Here is a 17656-nt window from a genome sequence, read left to right as displayed (position 1 = left end):
TTTAGCATCTGCAGCCAGTCTGCTGCTACTATGTGTGCTCTGATGACTGAAGGAAACAAAATGGGCATATTTGTTAAAGTCAGATGGGAAACCACATGACTTGGTTAGTTCCAGAGTTCATAAATTTATGTCAGAATAAAAGGAACCGTAAAAGCACAAGTGAACCAATTTACCCTAAGTGCAAATGGCAGTTTTGTTATTTGGTGTCATAGTTAGCATGAGCACAGTGACAACCTGCCATAACACATTTTCATGTTCACTAAAGAACAAGGATTTACTTGGTTAATATTCCCAGCAATACTCTTCTTCATAATTTACAACAACTAGATGCTGATAGGTTATTTAACATTTATGAAGTTAAGATGTAATCAGAAAAACCCTGATTATCTTTACAAATAAAAAAGTTAAATTATCCCACTTTTTTTCTCTGCGACTTCATTTCACAGCAGGTGCACACTCTGCGATGGGACAAGTCAATCAAATGAAACCTTGTTTTTTTGTAGGCATATTTGGGTAATGTTTAACGTACAACTCTGTGCAAAAGCTCTGCAAATTCATTTTGACTTGAAAACTGGGGTAGCTCATAAAATAAAATCTGTAGCACAAGATACTTAGAAGTAGGGTGAAAGTCACTTTCTCTGTTACAGACTGATCACTAAACATCTCTTTGAAGTCAGTTTATGAAAAACTATTGAATATGATGTGAAAGTCCCTTACAACTTAAGCAAAATAGATGAGTTATTTCAGTTATAGTCAACAAATACTAAAATAAGGATATAATGTCTTCTATGATAAAAAAAAAAGTGAAAGGATAAAGACTAAATTAATATGTTAACATTTAATCCCACACAATAAAAAATATATATGGTTTTCTGAGATTAAGTGCTAAAATTAATCTATATGTATCCAGATATCTCATGCTGGTTGTATCAGGTGTTCCCAAAAAGACTGTGAAGGCAGCAACAATGGAGTTGCTGATTACTTTCAAGATGCAAAACTATGAACATGGAGCTTGAAAAATTTGGCCTGCAGTGATGTGGTGTGAACACTAGTTTATGTAATAAACAAAAGAGAGGAAATATAACATTGCCTTAGCAAAAGTCAGTACAATTTATTAGATCATTTTGATCATTCTTCTGAAACAAAGTGGAAACCAGGTTAGTTGGTGAACCTAAGAGATGAAGTTTAGAGACAAATGACATTGAAATACAAGGTTTGATCCAAACAGGAATAAAATAGGAATCAAGACGTTACATAACCTTCACTCTAATTTGCTAAAGCAATCTGAGAAATGGTTGGAATTTTAAAACATGATGAAAGAAGACATTTTAATCTGGACAATCATTAGTGTGCAATGTAAATAACGTAGGAGCTGAGGACAGAATCTTACTTCCTTTGAACTTATTATTACCAGCAACTGAAGATATCTAGAAGAATTAGGCCCCCAGTGAGGACAAGTGGGGTTGTCAATGAGTTGAAATGCAGGATAGCTACCTGCCTACCCATCAATAACATCTATAGATATGCCTTAGGAGACTTGTGTGTTTGTTTGTTTTTTTTTCAATACAACTTTTCTGCTTCTATCTGCTGTCATCTAACCTGGCAAGCAGCTAAACACCACGCAGCCTTTTGCTCACTCCCCCACTCCTACTGGGATGGAAAAGAATTGGGAAAAAAGTAGAACTTGTAAGTTGAGATTAAAACAATTCATTAAGAAAAAAAGGAGACAAATAACAGTAATTATATATGTATACTCACACATATATGTATAAATGTGTGTATATATAATATATATACACATACAAAACAAGTGATACACAACACAATTGCTCACCAGTCACTAACTGATGCCATTCCCTGAGCAGTGGCTGCTCCCCAGCTGACTCATCTAAGTTGTTTTTTGTTTGTTTGTTTGTTTCACATGATGTCATATGGCATGGAATGTCCCTTTGGCCCACTTATGTCAGCAGACCTGGTTCTGCTCCTTCCCAGCAACTTCTGCCCCTCCTGGTCCCCTCATTGGCAGGGCAGTATGAGAAGCTGGAAAACTGAAATGTCCTTGGCTCTGCACATCACTGCTCAGCAGCAACTAAAACATCATTGTCTTATCAATATCATTGTTCTCCTAAATCCAAAACATAACATCATACCATACACTATGAATAATATAAATCCTGCTCCAGTTAAAACCAGGACAGTATCCATGACACTAATGTTAGTTCCATAATAATTGTAACATATCCTTCTCCAGCATGTCAGTGAAATGTACTGTACCTTTGAGGTCTGTGCATTGAGGCAATGCAACACAAGATAACAGGATACCTATTTCAGACAGTAGAGTCCTATGTTCTACAGTGAGTGAAGTGTGTCAAATATTTTTTCTGAATCCATCACTTTAGCCACTACTTGGCTACATTGCTATTTAGTGAGTAAGGAGTTGAGAAATGATACATATCTATAAAGTTATAATATTTAGATAGATCACAGTTTTGAAATATTATAATTAAAGCAATACAAAAGGAAGGTCTGCATAACGTGACACCCATAATTAATCCTGAGGTTGAATACTTGATCAAAATTTATTACAACAAATTAGTAGGTAGAATGCCAATCATCCCTGATAGCCACAGACAAGAAGACATCATGACAAACTACCATCTCATGAAAACTTAGTTAATATAAATCTTTCTTTTTTTTTCATGGAGTCTGTATAAATTAAAGCAACCATTTTGTCCTAGAGTAAATCCCATTCCTTATAAAAAAAAGCCAGATTTTGTGTTTAAAAGTGAAATCTGTATTATTTCAATATAGTGTATTGGATTGATATGAGAAAAAAATATAGAATGCAGAAAAGAAAAGGTTACTTCACCGTGCAGTGACATGAGTAGGGATAAAATGTTTAGGCTAATTCTACCAAGTTGGGAATAGTTGTGTGGCCTCAGAAGTCTGCATGTTTAGGACCTCTTAGTGGCCTGTGTACATCATTCCAGATTGGAACATCCAGAATAAACCTCCACCTGCAGGCTCCAGTCTTCCTCTTGTGAAAAAGCAGTAAGAACACAAAGGTTTCTCAACAAGCAGGATTATGAACAGTCAGAAATGCTTCTGTACACATGGTTAATTTTTTAATACTTCCCATTTCTATAAGAAAGATTAGCAAGTGGCCCTGGGGCTCTGTGATGAAAGGAACAGCATTTTTTCTTCTTCCATCTATCCTTACAGGGACACTGCACAAAACAAAAAACAAAAAACAAAAAACAAAAAAAAAAAACAAAAAAAACAAAAAAACAAAAACAAAAAAAAACCCCAATCTCTTGTCCACACTTAAAGGCTTAAATAATTGACCCTACATGGAGGAAAAGAAGAAGGGACTGAATCACTGAATCACCAAATATCCACAAAAGTAAGATAAATTTGGAGGGTGCATCCCAGTACCTGGGAAGAAGGACATGTTCTTTCCCTTGTCTGAGGAGAACAATTCCTACAGCTGTGTGTGTATATCAGCCCGTCATCCTCTACAGCAGATTCATAATGTCCTATCTCCTCCTCGCCCCTCTGATTGTGTGGCTACGAGAATACACAAAACTCTGTATACACAATCTTACTTGCAATATATCCAAATGTAGCACAGAGCCTGATGCTCCTTGCAGGCTTGTAAACTGCTGCAAGTAACAGCAATTTGAGCAGCTGGAATAAAAGGTCTAGAACGTGAAGGAGAGCATCCCACTCAACACAAGCCTATGCTTTCCCAGTATACTCTTATGTTTTAAATCTATTTAAAATGTTGCTGAATATTTTGTATCTTAAATTACATTTATTATCAAAACTATAATACAGTATGAGCCACTTTCCAATAAAACCAACTGTAGATTATGTGCCATTCGAATTCACCTGCCTTCTGCTAGGTTCTAAATCCTTCCAGGCAGAAGGGGGAAAAGTTTAATTTAAGATTTTAATCTTTTTCATATATTATAGCATTTCTATAATGGATTTTGTGCTTCTGAAAACTAAAAGATTGACAGCTCAGGGTATTATAGATTTATTAATCATTGCTTAAATGGGTAGGGTGAACGCTGCTAAGCACTGCTGCAATACTTGCGATCCCAGCACTGAAGGCAAAATACCTTTTCTAGGTCACTTTATTTTTTATGTCAATTGATGTTGCTGTGACTGCTCTGTAAGGTGCAAACATCTTAAATAATTAGGAAGAGGTGACATCAAACACTTCTGTGAGTTCACTGATAAAACAGATGTTGTTGCTAGTATGCAAACGTTTGAAGTGTCTAAAAAAACTTGACCTCACTATAACTGAAAATAGTGTAAAGAAACTGGAAGACACCTTGCTGGAAATGAACTACAGAAGACACTGTTATTCACTTTTTCCTTTCTACCCTAAAAAGGAGAGGAACAAGAGGAACAAGAAATTATGAGCCTTTGCTATCTCATCATCCTGCAAGGTAATAATACATCCATGTAACACTAAGGTGCTGTAGTGAGTTAAATTTATTCTATCAGGGTGAAAGTTAGTGAAGGATCTCTGTATCACACTCTCACACCTTTTGTTAAAGGAGTTCAACACAGTATGCCTGCTGGACACCTGTACGTTTTAATTGCCAGCACAGATATCAAGACATCACCAACCCAAAAGTTTGGCACGTCTCCCTGTTGATAACTCAGGTTGGTTGGAACATAAGGGAAAACTTATTTTCAGTATAATTGCTTTTTTTCCCTCATATTACTTGTATTCAGTAATAGTTTACAAGATCAAATTAACGCATGATTTTTGATTAGCTAATCCTCACAATACCCATGTCAAATATATAGGTCAACAATATTAAAATAATATGTCTCCAGGAAACAGTAGATATAGATACTGGTTATTTAAATCACATAGTAAAACCAAATACACAGAATAAAAAAATCAGAATGATTCAACTGCTTGCCTGAATATAGCGTTATTCCATCCTTTCATTTTGCTACAGAATGGTACATAGAAATATGTTTTTACCTGGCATGTCCCAAGCTAGAAATATAGAATAAGCATCAATTACTGTGACATTATACGGAACGTGAATTTTCTCTGGTGTTCCTACTGGTGTTTGTATAACATATTTATCACTAGTGTTGCTGCCGCCCCAAGTGCTGGCTTCGAGCTGGTAAACATATCTGCACAAACACAAAAAGATCAGTAGGCACTACAGTTAGAAGCTTTAAGCGTGTCAGTAATAGAACATTTTCATTACTTTAAAGTGAGTAGACTACAAATACTGGATTAGTGAACATTATCACCTTAAAGATTTCTTAGATAATGAGAATAATAGTTTTCACACTAAAATTTGCAGTAGTTGACATAAGAGAAATATCAATCCTCAAAAAAATGCCAAAACCTTTCAGAATTTCAGAACTGCCTATTCAAAGTATTAGGAACTAATGCTTTTGTGCCAGTATGTTCAATATTCACAACATTAGAAACCACATTAATGGCTGACTGTCATAGAAAGCCTATAATTGTTCTAAGCATATTCCTTAAGAAAATTTTACTCAGAGGGCGTTGAGGCCCTGGCACAGCTGCCCAGAGAAGTTTGGTGCCCATCCCTGAAGGTGCCTGGGCAGCCTGAGCTGGGAGGGCAGCCCTGCTCATACAGGAGGGTGGAGGCTTTAAAGTCCCTTCCAACCCAAGCCATTCTATGGTTCATTCTATAAAAAAAACAAACAACTGATAAAGGACTACCACCAAAAAAAGAAAAACAAAACAAGGTCCTCCTCTTTGAATCACATTAACTTATTCTCAGAAAAATAACAAAATAGTCATTTAATCAGGCTTTCCAACGTTTAGAAGCTTCCTACAAGTGCCCTTTACCATTTTTTTTAAATCAAATGAGTAAAAAAAAGAAGAGATTTTTCTTTTATTAAAGGAGTCATTTGCATTTTTGTACGTTTCAAAAACACATTTTCAATACCTTTCACACATTACCAAAGTATGTTAGTATATCTTACCTACTGTTAGGCTGCAGGTTAACATCTGTGAAATTCAGGTCTCTACTGCCACCCAAGAATATCTGTTCTTCATCACGAAATAATCGATACTGAGTAATGAGTCCATTGGGTATCTTTGGTTCACTCCAGTAGATTTCTACTTCTGTTGAGCTGACTATGATATGATGAGGTTTCGGCCATACCCCTATTAACACCACAATGGCACTAATTTAACTTAATGACAGAAACATAAAGACGTATTTTCCATTTCTACAGTTTGTGCTCTTGTTTTCAGCAAATGTAACAAAAGCATTAAACATTCCCAGAAAGGGTGACAGAATTTAATATACATTCTTAATTAAACACTCATTAAATATATCTAACTAGACAAAATACAGATTAATGGAGAACAAAGTCAAAGTCTCCAGCTTTTCTCTGTCGAGTTATCTTTCCAAATTTATTTGTGGTTTTAAAAACATACATCTATTAAATCTAACCTTGCTAACTTGAAGATGAATGTGGAAAAATTGTCATAAAAACAAAGCATAAATGCAGTGCCAGGCAGTAAGTGTAAAGACAGTGATGATATCCAAGAAGAAAGACAAATTCTCTTGTGTAAATTTATACATGATAGCTTGATGGATGATAATGGAGTTTTGCACCTTGTTAAACCATTAAAAATACAAGACCTAATGACTGTATCATTGCAGGTCTATAAGAATGTCTTTTTCCCCTTACCATGAGGTGCAGCTTGCAAAGTTTGACCTGAAAGTGGTTGACTGGAAGCACAGCCAGCAGATGTACATGCAGTAAGCAGGAAGCTGTAGTTAGTATATGGCTGCAGACCTGGAAAGAATAGAGATTGGGCTAAATGCTGACGTCAGGCATCTTAAGAGCTGTGCAACTACATAGGAAATACTGCACTGTAAGGTAAATTTAACTTTTAGTATTTTCAGCAAACATAAAATTCAAGAAATTCCTCTTTACATCTGAATAATACTGAAATAGTGAATTATTGCTAACTTAAAAATATATACTCTACAAATTAAAAAAAAAAAAAACTGATTGAATATGTTACTATGCTACAGTGGATCTATACATGTCCTTCATTTAGACATATCTCAGCTTCAAATCAATTTACTTAGATAGCACTTGCAGCATAGGAACAACAGTCCAGACCTCAGCCCAAATGAACATCCTGATTATTTGCTTTTTTTTTTTTTTTCTTTTTGAGACTACACATAATAATTAAAATGTTACTGGAAGTCATGCATTCTTGGAAAAGACGTATTCTCCATCACTGATGGAGATAGCCATAGAAATTCAAAGGTTTCCAACAAGTAAGCACCTGATTTTTGCTAAATCTGCTGTAAAACAATCAGAAATGGGAATGATAACCAGGTTTCAAGATATTAATGTTAGCTAGTTATAAGTTCTAGGAAACTATTTTTTTCAGCTCAGACCTCTTGTGTTGGGCATTCTTGAGTGAGACTACAAAAGAATATATTGCTTTGACTCTATCCCAGAAATTTTCAAATATCTTTGTGCCTTGTGTCAGTGACTTCAGTTTTGACATCAAACTGCATGTAGGTTGCCAAACTGGATGAAGAAAAGTGGACTTGACGGTAGCAACAGGAAGAACAAATTTCACAGCAAACTTGTGAAAGACTGTGACGTGTCTGCCTTTGTGCCAGCCAGCAAGCAGCCTAAACAGAAATGAATGCCCCACAGAACTCTCTTAATCCTGGGACCATTCAACACCCTCCTACCCTTCTTTCGCAGTCACTTTCTAACCCGCTGTCCCACAGGATACAAGAGACCTGCCCAAGCTTCTTTCCTGTCACGAGCAAGACAACAGGGCAGGCCAGCAGCAGCTGGGGAAGCCTCTGCCCTGGACACCTCCCTGAGGCTGGGACATGGCCAGGATGTGGTCCCAGCTCGGTGAGCCCAGACATTGCTGTGCTGGTAATGGAGGCTGGCACATCTATGAGCTTGGCTAAGGGCACAAGGCTGGGCTGAAAATGGGTCTGTGCCACTCCTGTGGCTTCCCTCATCGTGCTCCACATCTGCATGAACCTTGGGTTCGTGCCTCCCTGATGTCTGCTGAGCCAAAAGGATATTTGCGTGCAGACTTCCAATTAGGCCCATCTACACCGAGATTCCCAGGAGGAATAACCCTACCAAACACTACAAAAGCTGAAGTGACAATCTTCTATATAGAAGTCTTCTTTTTGTTATGATTATTCTGCCCTGGAGGAGGCACAGCTCGTACACAAAGTGAGGCAGCAACCCTACCTGCAAACGGCCGTGCCATTATCATACAGGCCATTTCATAGTGTTTACGTAAAAGAGGCTGAAGTAGGATTAGACAGGTCAATTCACACATATTATCTAGGTCAATTTGTAAGTGCTTGGCTTTGTGATCGTACCTGTGATGTAACTCGTGGGCCTAATTGTAATTACTTCAAAAACAATGCTTTTCTGTGAAAAGGAAAAAATGCCTGGGCAAGATCTTTGTTTATAAACAAATCCTTGCTTATAGCCAGTATGAAGACTTTTTAATTAAAATACATAGGAAAAAAAATAAAGAGAAGAATGACCGATTATGTAGAAAGGTAAAATAATGAATGGAAGGCATGCAGGCTGCTTACAAATTGCACGATATGTGGAAGAAAATAAAGAGATGACTCAGAGCGACAGCCCAGACTGTAACCTAATCATGAATTGGAAGAGAATAAAAATCACCTGAACACCGAGTATAAAAGTAAGGAGGGAGGAAATGACACTTGCAGACTAGAGAGAGGCAAAGGCGTGGAGGAAAGCCAAGTATTTAACATTTCAGGATAGAAAAGATTACTGTGGCAACAAATTACTTGAATTCCCCTAAAGGGAGTCGTGTTCACTTTTAAAGGAAACATGCATAATAAAGCAATACTCATTTACAGCTACACTTTAAAGAGAAAAATGGGCATTAAAAAAAGAGCACATGGTTTCACCAAATTTATTGGCGAAATTCTGATACCTGAAACCTCTAGTCATACATGGAGCAGTCATAGCAGATTTTTATCTAGATTATTAAAGCTTTGCATTAAGTGCCTTCTCTTATGTATGCTTTGGAAAGTTCTGTACAAAGCTATGTATGTGATTAATAATAAAAATAACAAGTAAGATAATCTTGAAACATAAACAGTGTTTTGCTTTTCCAATTTCTCTATGTGATTATTCACAAGAGGATACTTTTTTTTTTTTAGTCTATTATTATTTTGTTGTTTTACACTTAGAAGTCTATTTTCTTATTGCAGTATTTATTGTTTGCCAAAGGAGTTGCAAAACAGCTTTTTAAAGATTGCACTGTCTTATTAGCCAAATAATTCTTTCTGATGCTGTTTGTCTTCATTTTTGGGTATGGCTCAAGCAAAGTCAGTAATTAGCTTCCAGGCTAATACTCTCTGGTTCCACTATAAGAATTTTACTCAGGAGGATGTCAGATTTCTGACCACAGCTTCACATAACCCCTCCATCCCCAAGAGCTTCTTTTAGATAAGTATTATTCGTAATTCAGAGCTGTGTGGAGAGGGAGTTGACCAGCGACAGCATTATTGCATCTCTTCAATTTTCACTAACATGAAATAGAGAATATATTTGAAACTATTCAGTCATGTATATTTTATCTTCTCCTAACTTTAATGTCAACAATCCTGTCTGAATTTTACCTAAAAATGACTGTTTCTATACATGCTCGATAAAGCTTCGTATTTGAGATATGTTATTTAGTGCATTAAAAAGGGAGATATTTGAGATTTTACTACAGGCCCACTTGCAGCTGCTGAAGAGGGCACTCGTAGCTTTCTCTTACAATTCCTCTAATTATTTTCTTCAGTCTTACCCTCTGCCTGCCCCCCAGTGCAGAGCATTAGCAGGCCCATTTTTAAAGTAGTAGTAACGCAAAGTGAAACAATGCCATAACTGTCATCCAAATTGTTCTTTACAGGGTAGTGGAAGTGTTCAGTAATAAATGATATAAAAAGGTCTTTTATTGACAAGCTGCCATGTGCTGTTTGCATTAGAGAATATGAGAAGATGATGGCTGCTGCCCCTATGTCCCAGTGGCATTCAACTCAGTGAGATAGCAGAAAATGCTTCAGTTTGCTTAAAGCATTGATAACACCTCTAAATAATTAACTGAGGACTTCCTGTCTTCAATTACTTAATGCTTTTTTTAACATCTTGAGAGGATTATAAGCAATTTATGGATTTCACATGATGAGCACATTCACGGCTATTCCCACAAAGCATTTGTGGGATCATGTTTCCAAAGCTTTGATGTAATTAAAAATAAGCAGCAAGACAATGGTGCAGTGGCAAGGTGCTATCCTTCTTGTCTGTTATTTGCAAGACCCGAGATTCAAAGTCTCAAGAAATACTAATGCTACAGCTTCATTAATGTTCAACTGTTGCTCAGGGAAAAGCGGATGTTTTTGGAGAAGGAAAAAAGAAGACAAGAAAATCAAAACCTACATCCACAGGGAATATGACAACAGTTAGCTCAAACATTTGAGATTATGGGAGAAAGAAAAAAAAAAAAGGATTCTTCTAGCTTATTCTTTGGATATACATCTTTGGATTTACAGGGCAATAGTTATCCACAGTGCAGAATCAGTGCCATGAATTCCACATTATTATCCAAAGAACCTCCCACAGAAAACAACACAGCATTTGTTATGACAAAGAGCAATCACTTGTTTTGCTGCTGGCTGAACATGGCAGCAGTGGATAATTGCTTAATGGAACAGGCACACAAAAAGAAAAAAGATCCTTGTTTCTCAAGATTTCTTCTTCCTTACAATAGGCAAGAAAAGCTATATTGTTTGCATTACAAATTTCAGTTCTGGAGATATAACCACTTTTTGGGAAGGAAGTGAGATCACAGAAGTGTTTTTCTATTGGCTTACTGACAAATTATTGCATCTTGGTAGGTGTTCTTTATATCACAAACTTACAACAGCAATTCTGAATCATATACCACAAACTTGAATACTCCCTTGTCCAGAAGCAGTGGATCTGGCAACAGGTTTGATAAACCATTGATGAATTTTATACTTGAGCATAGTGTACTAGAGAATCCTTCTGTCTTCTGAAGTGGACACAGAAAAGAAAATCAGACTGAAAACATTAAAGGATCCAGCTTGAGTCAATGACACTGTGAGCAATTGAGAGGGGATATGAGAGGGGAGTTATGCTGTATGGGCTTGATATACTCTAAATCAGCTTCTGTTTCTTGGGTGGCTATTAACATAATCTGTAACATACAAATCTGTGTTTACCAACATGTATGAAAAAAAGAAAAAATAATGTAATTAAAATTATTAAAAGCCATAAATATAAGAATTTGACAAGCAAGCTGAGTTCAACAAGTGAGAAAAAATAAAATCAACCCCAGATCTCCTGAATAAAGGTTTTTTTTTCAGATATGTGCACATAAGTGAAACTTTACTAAGCGTTTAGAAAATGGCTATAAGAAATACATAAGTTTATAAATACAATCTTGACTCTTTCCCTTTCAGTCTTTCTTTCCTTTTTATTACCTCAGGCATAAGGTACTGCTTGCTCCTACAGTGCTACATGTTCACAGATGCACCAGTGACTTCAACCACATTAGTGGCACATTAATGATAGTAAAATGGAGTTATATCTCTGTGAACGGATGTCAGGTCTACAAAGAATATCTGAGAGCTCAAGCTCACCACAAAGCTCGTGTCAAGAATTGAGTTTGATAGATTTGTTTCATAATTTTGAAATTACATCTATTAATATCTTAAAGAATAGTGGCAGAATTGAAAGGCTTGAGGAAAGTAAGTTTAAGATATGTAAAAGGAAAGTAAGTTTAAGATATGTAAAGTCATATAAAGCATTTCTAAACTGAGCACAAAATGCTGGATTTAAAAGTTACTGATAGGTGGCAGTTTTAATGTTACTATTTCCTTATGTCTTAAGGACAGGACATTAGCTTCTCAGAGAGATCTGCCTCCTTACCTGATACTGTGTGGTGCATTCTGCTTCCAGTGTCAGAGTATATAAGTCCTTTTCCCACCTGACTGATCTGGTACTCTCTGATGATACCATTTGGTTTCTTGGGTGCAATCCAGCTTAAATGCAATGCTGTTGAGTTCAGAGCACTGATGTCTAGTGGCTGAACACTCTCTGGGACTCCTTGGACAGTGACTGCAACTACCTGAAGACATATGAATTAAAGAGCAATTTAATGTAATAGTACACTAGATACCATGATCAATGAGAATGTCACTTTCATTTTAAAATGTTGTTTGGCCTGGCATATCATTACCAAGAGCCTGGAGAACTAGTTAGTTTTTTTCCTCCTTTTTTTACAATGAAATCTGACCTTGAATATATTACATAAGTCTATGTCTACAATTTATCACAACAGGTTCACCACATTTTAGCTGCAGTGTATAGCACAGGGTAAAACAACAAAAACTGTATTGCTCGAAAACTCTTGATAACTCTCTTCCATATGGTTCGTCAGTGTCTCTGCATTTTAACTGCCTGATTTCATTTATTTTAAGCACCAGTAAACATGGGGCTGAGCCTCAAAATATCCCGTACAATCTGAACTCTATCAAAGTTATTTGCAACTCCATGGTTTTGTAAGGAAAACTAAGATTCTGAAACAATAACTTAGCACTTATTAGGTCTTTGTAAAAACACAAATATCTCTACTGTCTCCCACAGAGGCATATTCAAATCACGCTCGTTTAATAAGTGAGTCAGACCTTTCTCTCTCTGAGAACCGCTTTTCTTTTTCTGTTATTACCACTATAAAGTATTTATATAATGCTGTAAATATAAAATGTGCCCTCTATCATATCTTGTCTTAGTGCATTTGATTGAATCAGTCTCTACTTGCAGACTTCAGTGTTAGCAGCAGTAAACTTAATTACAGACAACTGGACTAAGGAGAATTTATCAGCTTATGTGGGAACTATGTCTCCATAGTTTCGAGACCACAGCTGTGTATGTAGGTAGAGGACTATCCTCCTACCTCTATCACTTTGTGTCAGTGCTTCCTTTCATCATACTTCGGCTGAGAACTGAACTACGAAAAAAACATCTGAACATCAGAAAAAGCCCCAACTTTTCAGTCCCACAAATATTATAATTACAAGCACAGTCCTTATTTGCCACTTCTACAGATCTTATGCTTGCACTCCTAGAAATTCATTTTCACAAAGGCAAGCTTACTATTTTGAAAAATAGTCACCTAAGGAGCTCTTCCAAACATTGAGTAAGGCCACTATTTTGTTTTAGAGAAACTACAGCTGTTTAAATAGTGATGCTGGTGAAAGGCATCTGTGATTCTAAGTGACAAGAGAAGAAATGAAACATTGACAAGGGTAGGAAAGAGATTCTGTTTGCTTATAACAGAAACAGAGGCAGGCTGTGCACAAGGCAAGTGTAAAGCCTGAAGTAGGGGTAGACATGGAAAGCTAGTGAAGGGTAGTGTAGTAGAAGCATCCCCAGAATAAGGCTGTTGAAGAAGCTGATATATTAGCTAAGGCAGATAAACTAAGAAATACCAAGGAAGAGGAAGCTATCAACATCTTAGGGAGAAGTGAAGATTTAACTTCAAGGCATAGAGAATGTGCATTTTAATATTCCTTACTTTACTATGTGCAGCTTTCTCTTTAACAAACATCAGTTTGTACAGTGCAGTTTCATTGTTGCCAAGACTGAGCTACTGTTTTCTACATCTGCTTGCTTCTATCAACCTTAGGTTCCAAATAATCACCTGTCAGTGGCTGAATCCAAATAAGAATTATTAATGTTTTTCACCTACTCAATAACAATCATGTCTTCAAATTACACCTTTCTAAAAGCATTTTTATGTTACCATAGTGGCTGATAAAAGTCTGGCACTAGTTCCGTGAAGACCCATTCACTAACCTTGCTGCTGTCTGCACAACCAGCAACAGTGCAAGCTCGTAGCTGGTAGGAATATTCCTGGTATGGCTGGATGCCACTTGTGTCTCTGAAGCTCATTTCGGTTCCTCTAAAACGCTCAATTCCATTTCGGAGGACAATATAGTGAATAATAAGACCTATCACAGAAAGAAAGTTTTCCCTTTTGTTAGCTGAGAAATACTGCATGATGGTATTCTACAATAACTTCCTATGAAAACAGAAAATATTAAATGAAATCTGCAGGCAGCTACTCTAACAGGCAATCATTCTACTGAGATGTTTTAGTGTCAATTACCAGTTAACTCTACTCAACATTTACATGAACATCTCAGTAGATCTCAGTATTAATTAAGGGAGTTAGTCCAAGATTTCAGTGTTTGAAAAACATAACCAAGTTTTCCTGAAAGAAATATGAGTATCAAGCCACCTTCTCCCCTATTTTATAACATGATTCTATTTCCTTATTATTATTACAATTGTTCTCAAAAGAGGTTTCTGGGCATTTCTTGGAGACATACTAAATTGTCTTCTTTTAAAAGAAGCTAGAATCTACTCTTACTGATGATGAAAATGATCTCAACCTAGAGCAAAAAGTATATTTCAGTGGCAGTGATTAATTAAACAACATTCTGTGATTTTGGAACGCTATCAGCGTAATGATAGAATATATTCTTTTTTTTTTTTTTTTTTTTCCTGAACGTATGACAGTACCATTTGGTTGGAGTGGTTCTTCCCAGTTTAGAAGTATCATGTCTTCCCGATTATCCACTTTGGCCCATTTTGGTGGACTTACACCTTGTGGCACATCTTGCTTAGTGACAGCTCTGCTAATTTCACTAAAGCCTCTTCCATGGCTATTCCAAGCAGCCACCCTGTACTCATACGTGACAAAAGGTTCTAGGTTCAGATCTAGAAAAAGAAAATTACATTTGGATCGTCTCAATTATTAATCAATATAGAAAGTAAGTTTTGCTTCATTTTTCTGTGTCTATGAAAGTACTTAAATGTTTAAAACAGATACAGAAGTTGTTCATTGATGTAAGGCCATTGTCTGGTATAGATACGTTTCTAGCATAGTTTGAAAGGAGCTTCAGACCTCATGTATTCACTGAACTTCTTATTACTCATTTCAATTCCCTGAAGATGCCGTCTTGATTCACTGACTAGTTGTTAAAGAATGCTACTTCACTACAATTGCTTCACAGTCAATTAGAATACTTGACAGCATTCAGGACATCTTTTCATCCCAGGTGAATTAAACACACTAGCAAATCACCAATTCCATATGCCACTTTTCCTTACCTGTGAATGAATACTGGTTTGGGCTTCCTGTGTAGACGGTCTCCTCTTCAACTGGACACACATCTTCCTTTATCTCCTTTCCTGTAGTGGTCTGTGAACTTTTTATCCACGCACAGATATTCTCTCTAAGATCAAAGTCACACTTTCCACAATGTGCTGTTTTCTCCATAAGTAAAGGACAAAGGGTATTTGCCTTGCATTCTTCCTTTACCTAAGGAATACACATATAATTTTAACATATTTAGCCCATCTTCCTTTCCTTAAATGATTTCATTGGTGTTTCTCTGTCTTTACACAACATCCAAATTAGGCAACCACACAGAGAACAGTGGTATTTCTAGCACATAGAGACCCTTTCAGCCTCTGTCCTGTCTACTATTATTGGTCATTATGTTTCTCTAATCCTTTCTAGAAGAAAACCAGAAATTTTTTTGTAGCTTCTTTGCAGAAAAAAGAAAAAAAAAGAAAGAAAGGAAAAGAAAAAAAAGAAAAAAAATTACAAATTTTAACAGCTGGAGCCCTAAATGACTGGTTTTGTTTGTTTGTTTGTTTTTGAAAGCCTATAACAAAATGAGGATATGATTTTACCTGATAACTTGAACATTTTTCTACTGCAAAGGCCAGTATCTGTGGCAAATCAATAGCAAATTCCTAGCTTTTCTCCCAGTTTTCCAAGTACACAATGGGGCTCTGTGCAATTTCTTGGCAGCTTTCAAGAACTGAGGACCCTATCCACGGGCTAGAGAACTTGTGCCCTCTAACGTGTCAGTCCTAAACAACAGATCTGTAATAAGGGTAGCTGTACAGGCACTAAAGCAGATGTAAGATTTAACCCATAAAGAATAACTCACAAAAATAGAAATATGTACTGAACGTCTACAAGTTTACAATGAAATTCATACAAGAATATTTTCACCAAACCATAAGCTAGAGAGCAAAAATTCTCATAAAATTTTGTTGCAGGAATTTGTAGCAATATTAGCTACAAATCAGTACACATTAGGCTACAAACTTTGAAAGAGGAAGCAAGAAATAGTTGAATACAATGCTTCCTTTGTTCAGCTATCAAAATTAGTTGGTTAGCTGATTATGAAGTTCAGTTAATCTAATTTCCATAACTTGACGTTCTTACAAAAATTATATTGTGATAGATATCAATGTAAGATGTATAATATCGATGGATTCGATTCACAGACAAAACACACTGTAGCTCCAGGACATGTCTCAGAATATCAGTCATTTTAATACTAGTAAATCTGTGCATATCAGAAAGCTAGAAGTACTATCTCCTTTCTACTGTGTCTAAGTAAAACATGAATGCTCTCTACAGCTACCTGAAGGGAGTTGTAGTGAGGTGGGGATTGGCCTCTTCTGCCATGTAACTTGTGATAGGAATAGAGGGAATGGTCTCAAGTTGCACAAGGGGACAATCAGGTTGGATGTTAGGAAATACTTCTCTGAGAAAGTAGTCAGGTGCTGGAATGGGCTGCCCAGGGAAGCAATGCAGTCACTGTCCCTGGAGGTGTTCAGGAAATGTTTAGATGTACTGAGGGACATGGTCTAGTGGGAAATACAGGTGATAGATGGACGGTTGGACTGAATGATCTTAGAGGTCTTTTCCAACCTTGATGATTCTATGATTCTAAATGACTCCTCTGTTAATACATTATACCAAAAACACATATCTAGTATATTATATGCTAGAATTCATTAACCTATTCCCAGCCATTTTTGCAATGCATAAACAAATACAGTGCATTGAGGAACAGTAGCTGACTCATCACAATACTTTGGATTTTGTCTGGGAAAAAATTATTCAGTCTGAAAATGAAGTTACATGAAAAGGAGAATATGGAAGAAATGTCTGAGTATTATGTTAGCAGATGAATGGAAACAATACAGGAGGAACACCTGTACACTGTATTTGTTCTGTTTTTTTTTTGTTTTTATTTTAGTGATACACACAATATCTGACTTCCATACTATAGCATCCAAAAAATCCAAATCACAAAATCCTGCCTTCTTTCTCTCACCTACTTTCTTTGTTACTCTCTAACTGTAAATCCATACTTACACATAAATTTATACATATTTTTAAACAGTTCCCATCCTTTGAAACATTTATTTTCTTAAATAAACAGTTAAATAACAACTGACAGTATTTTTACAGCTTACACAGAGATGTTATTACTTGAAAATTTCTGTTGAATTAAATGGGAGCTGCAGCTGAAATTTGGCCAAATTGTTTCATGCTGGCACCTATGTCACTGGCCACTCATAAAAAAGGCAGAACTAGCTTTTATGTTGCTTAGGTTAAAAACAAAACAAAACAAAAAACCAAACAACTGTGTAATTTGCTAGGCATCAAAGGCATCAAAAATATCCTAATCATTGCTAG

The 17656-nt window shown here is 36.3% G+C and overlaps 1 protein-coding gene across 1 annotated transcript in view; it reads right to left on the bottom strand.

The window, feature by feature from the left end:
- The window catches only part of USH2A (usherin), a 377385-nt gene that overhangs the window by 61662 nt on the left and 298067 nt on the right, over positions 1 to 17656 (bottom strand). The window contains exons 51-57 of the mRNA XM_085219239.1: positions 15259 to 15469; positions 14668 to 14865; positions 13939 to 14093; positions 12010 to 12208; positions 6715 to 6822; positions 5998 to 6181; positions 5009 to 5166 (exon numbers count right to left, since the gene is read on the bottom strand). Of these exons, the coding sequence (XP_085075365.1) occupies positions 5009 to 5166; positions 5998 to 6181; positions 6715 to 6822; positions 12010 to 12208; positions 13939 to 14093; positions 14668 to 14865; positions 15259 to 15469 (1213 nt within the window). The remainder of the gene's footprint in view (positions 1 to 5008; positions 5167 to 5997; positions 6182 to 6714; positions 6823 to 12009; positions 12209 to 13938; positions 14094 to 14667; positions 14866 to 15258; positions 15470 to 17656) is intronic.

Source organism: Meleagris gallopavo, chromosome 2 (genome assembly GCF_905368555.1).
Source record: "Meleagris gallopavo chromosome 2, MGAL_WU_HG_1.1, whole genome shotgun sequence".
Taxonomy (NCBI): Eukaryota; Metazoa; Chordata; class Aves; order Galliformes; family Phasianidae; genus Meleagris; species Meleagris gallopavo.
This window is presented reverse-complemented; position numbering and strand designations above follow the sequence as displayed.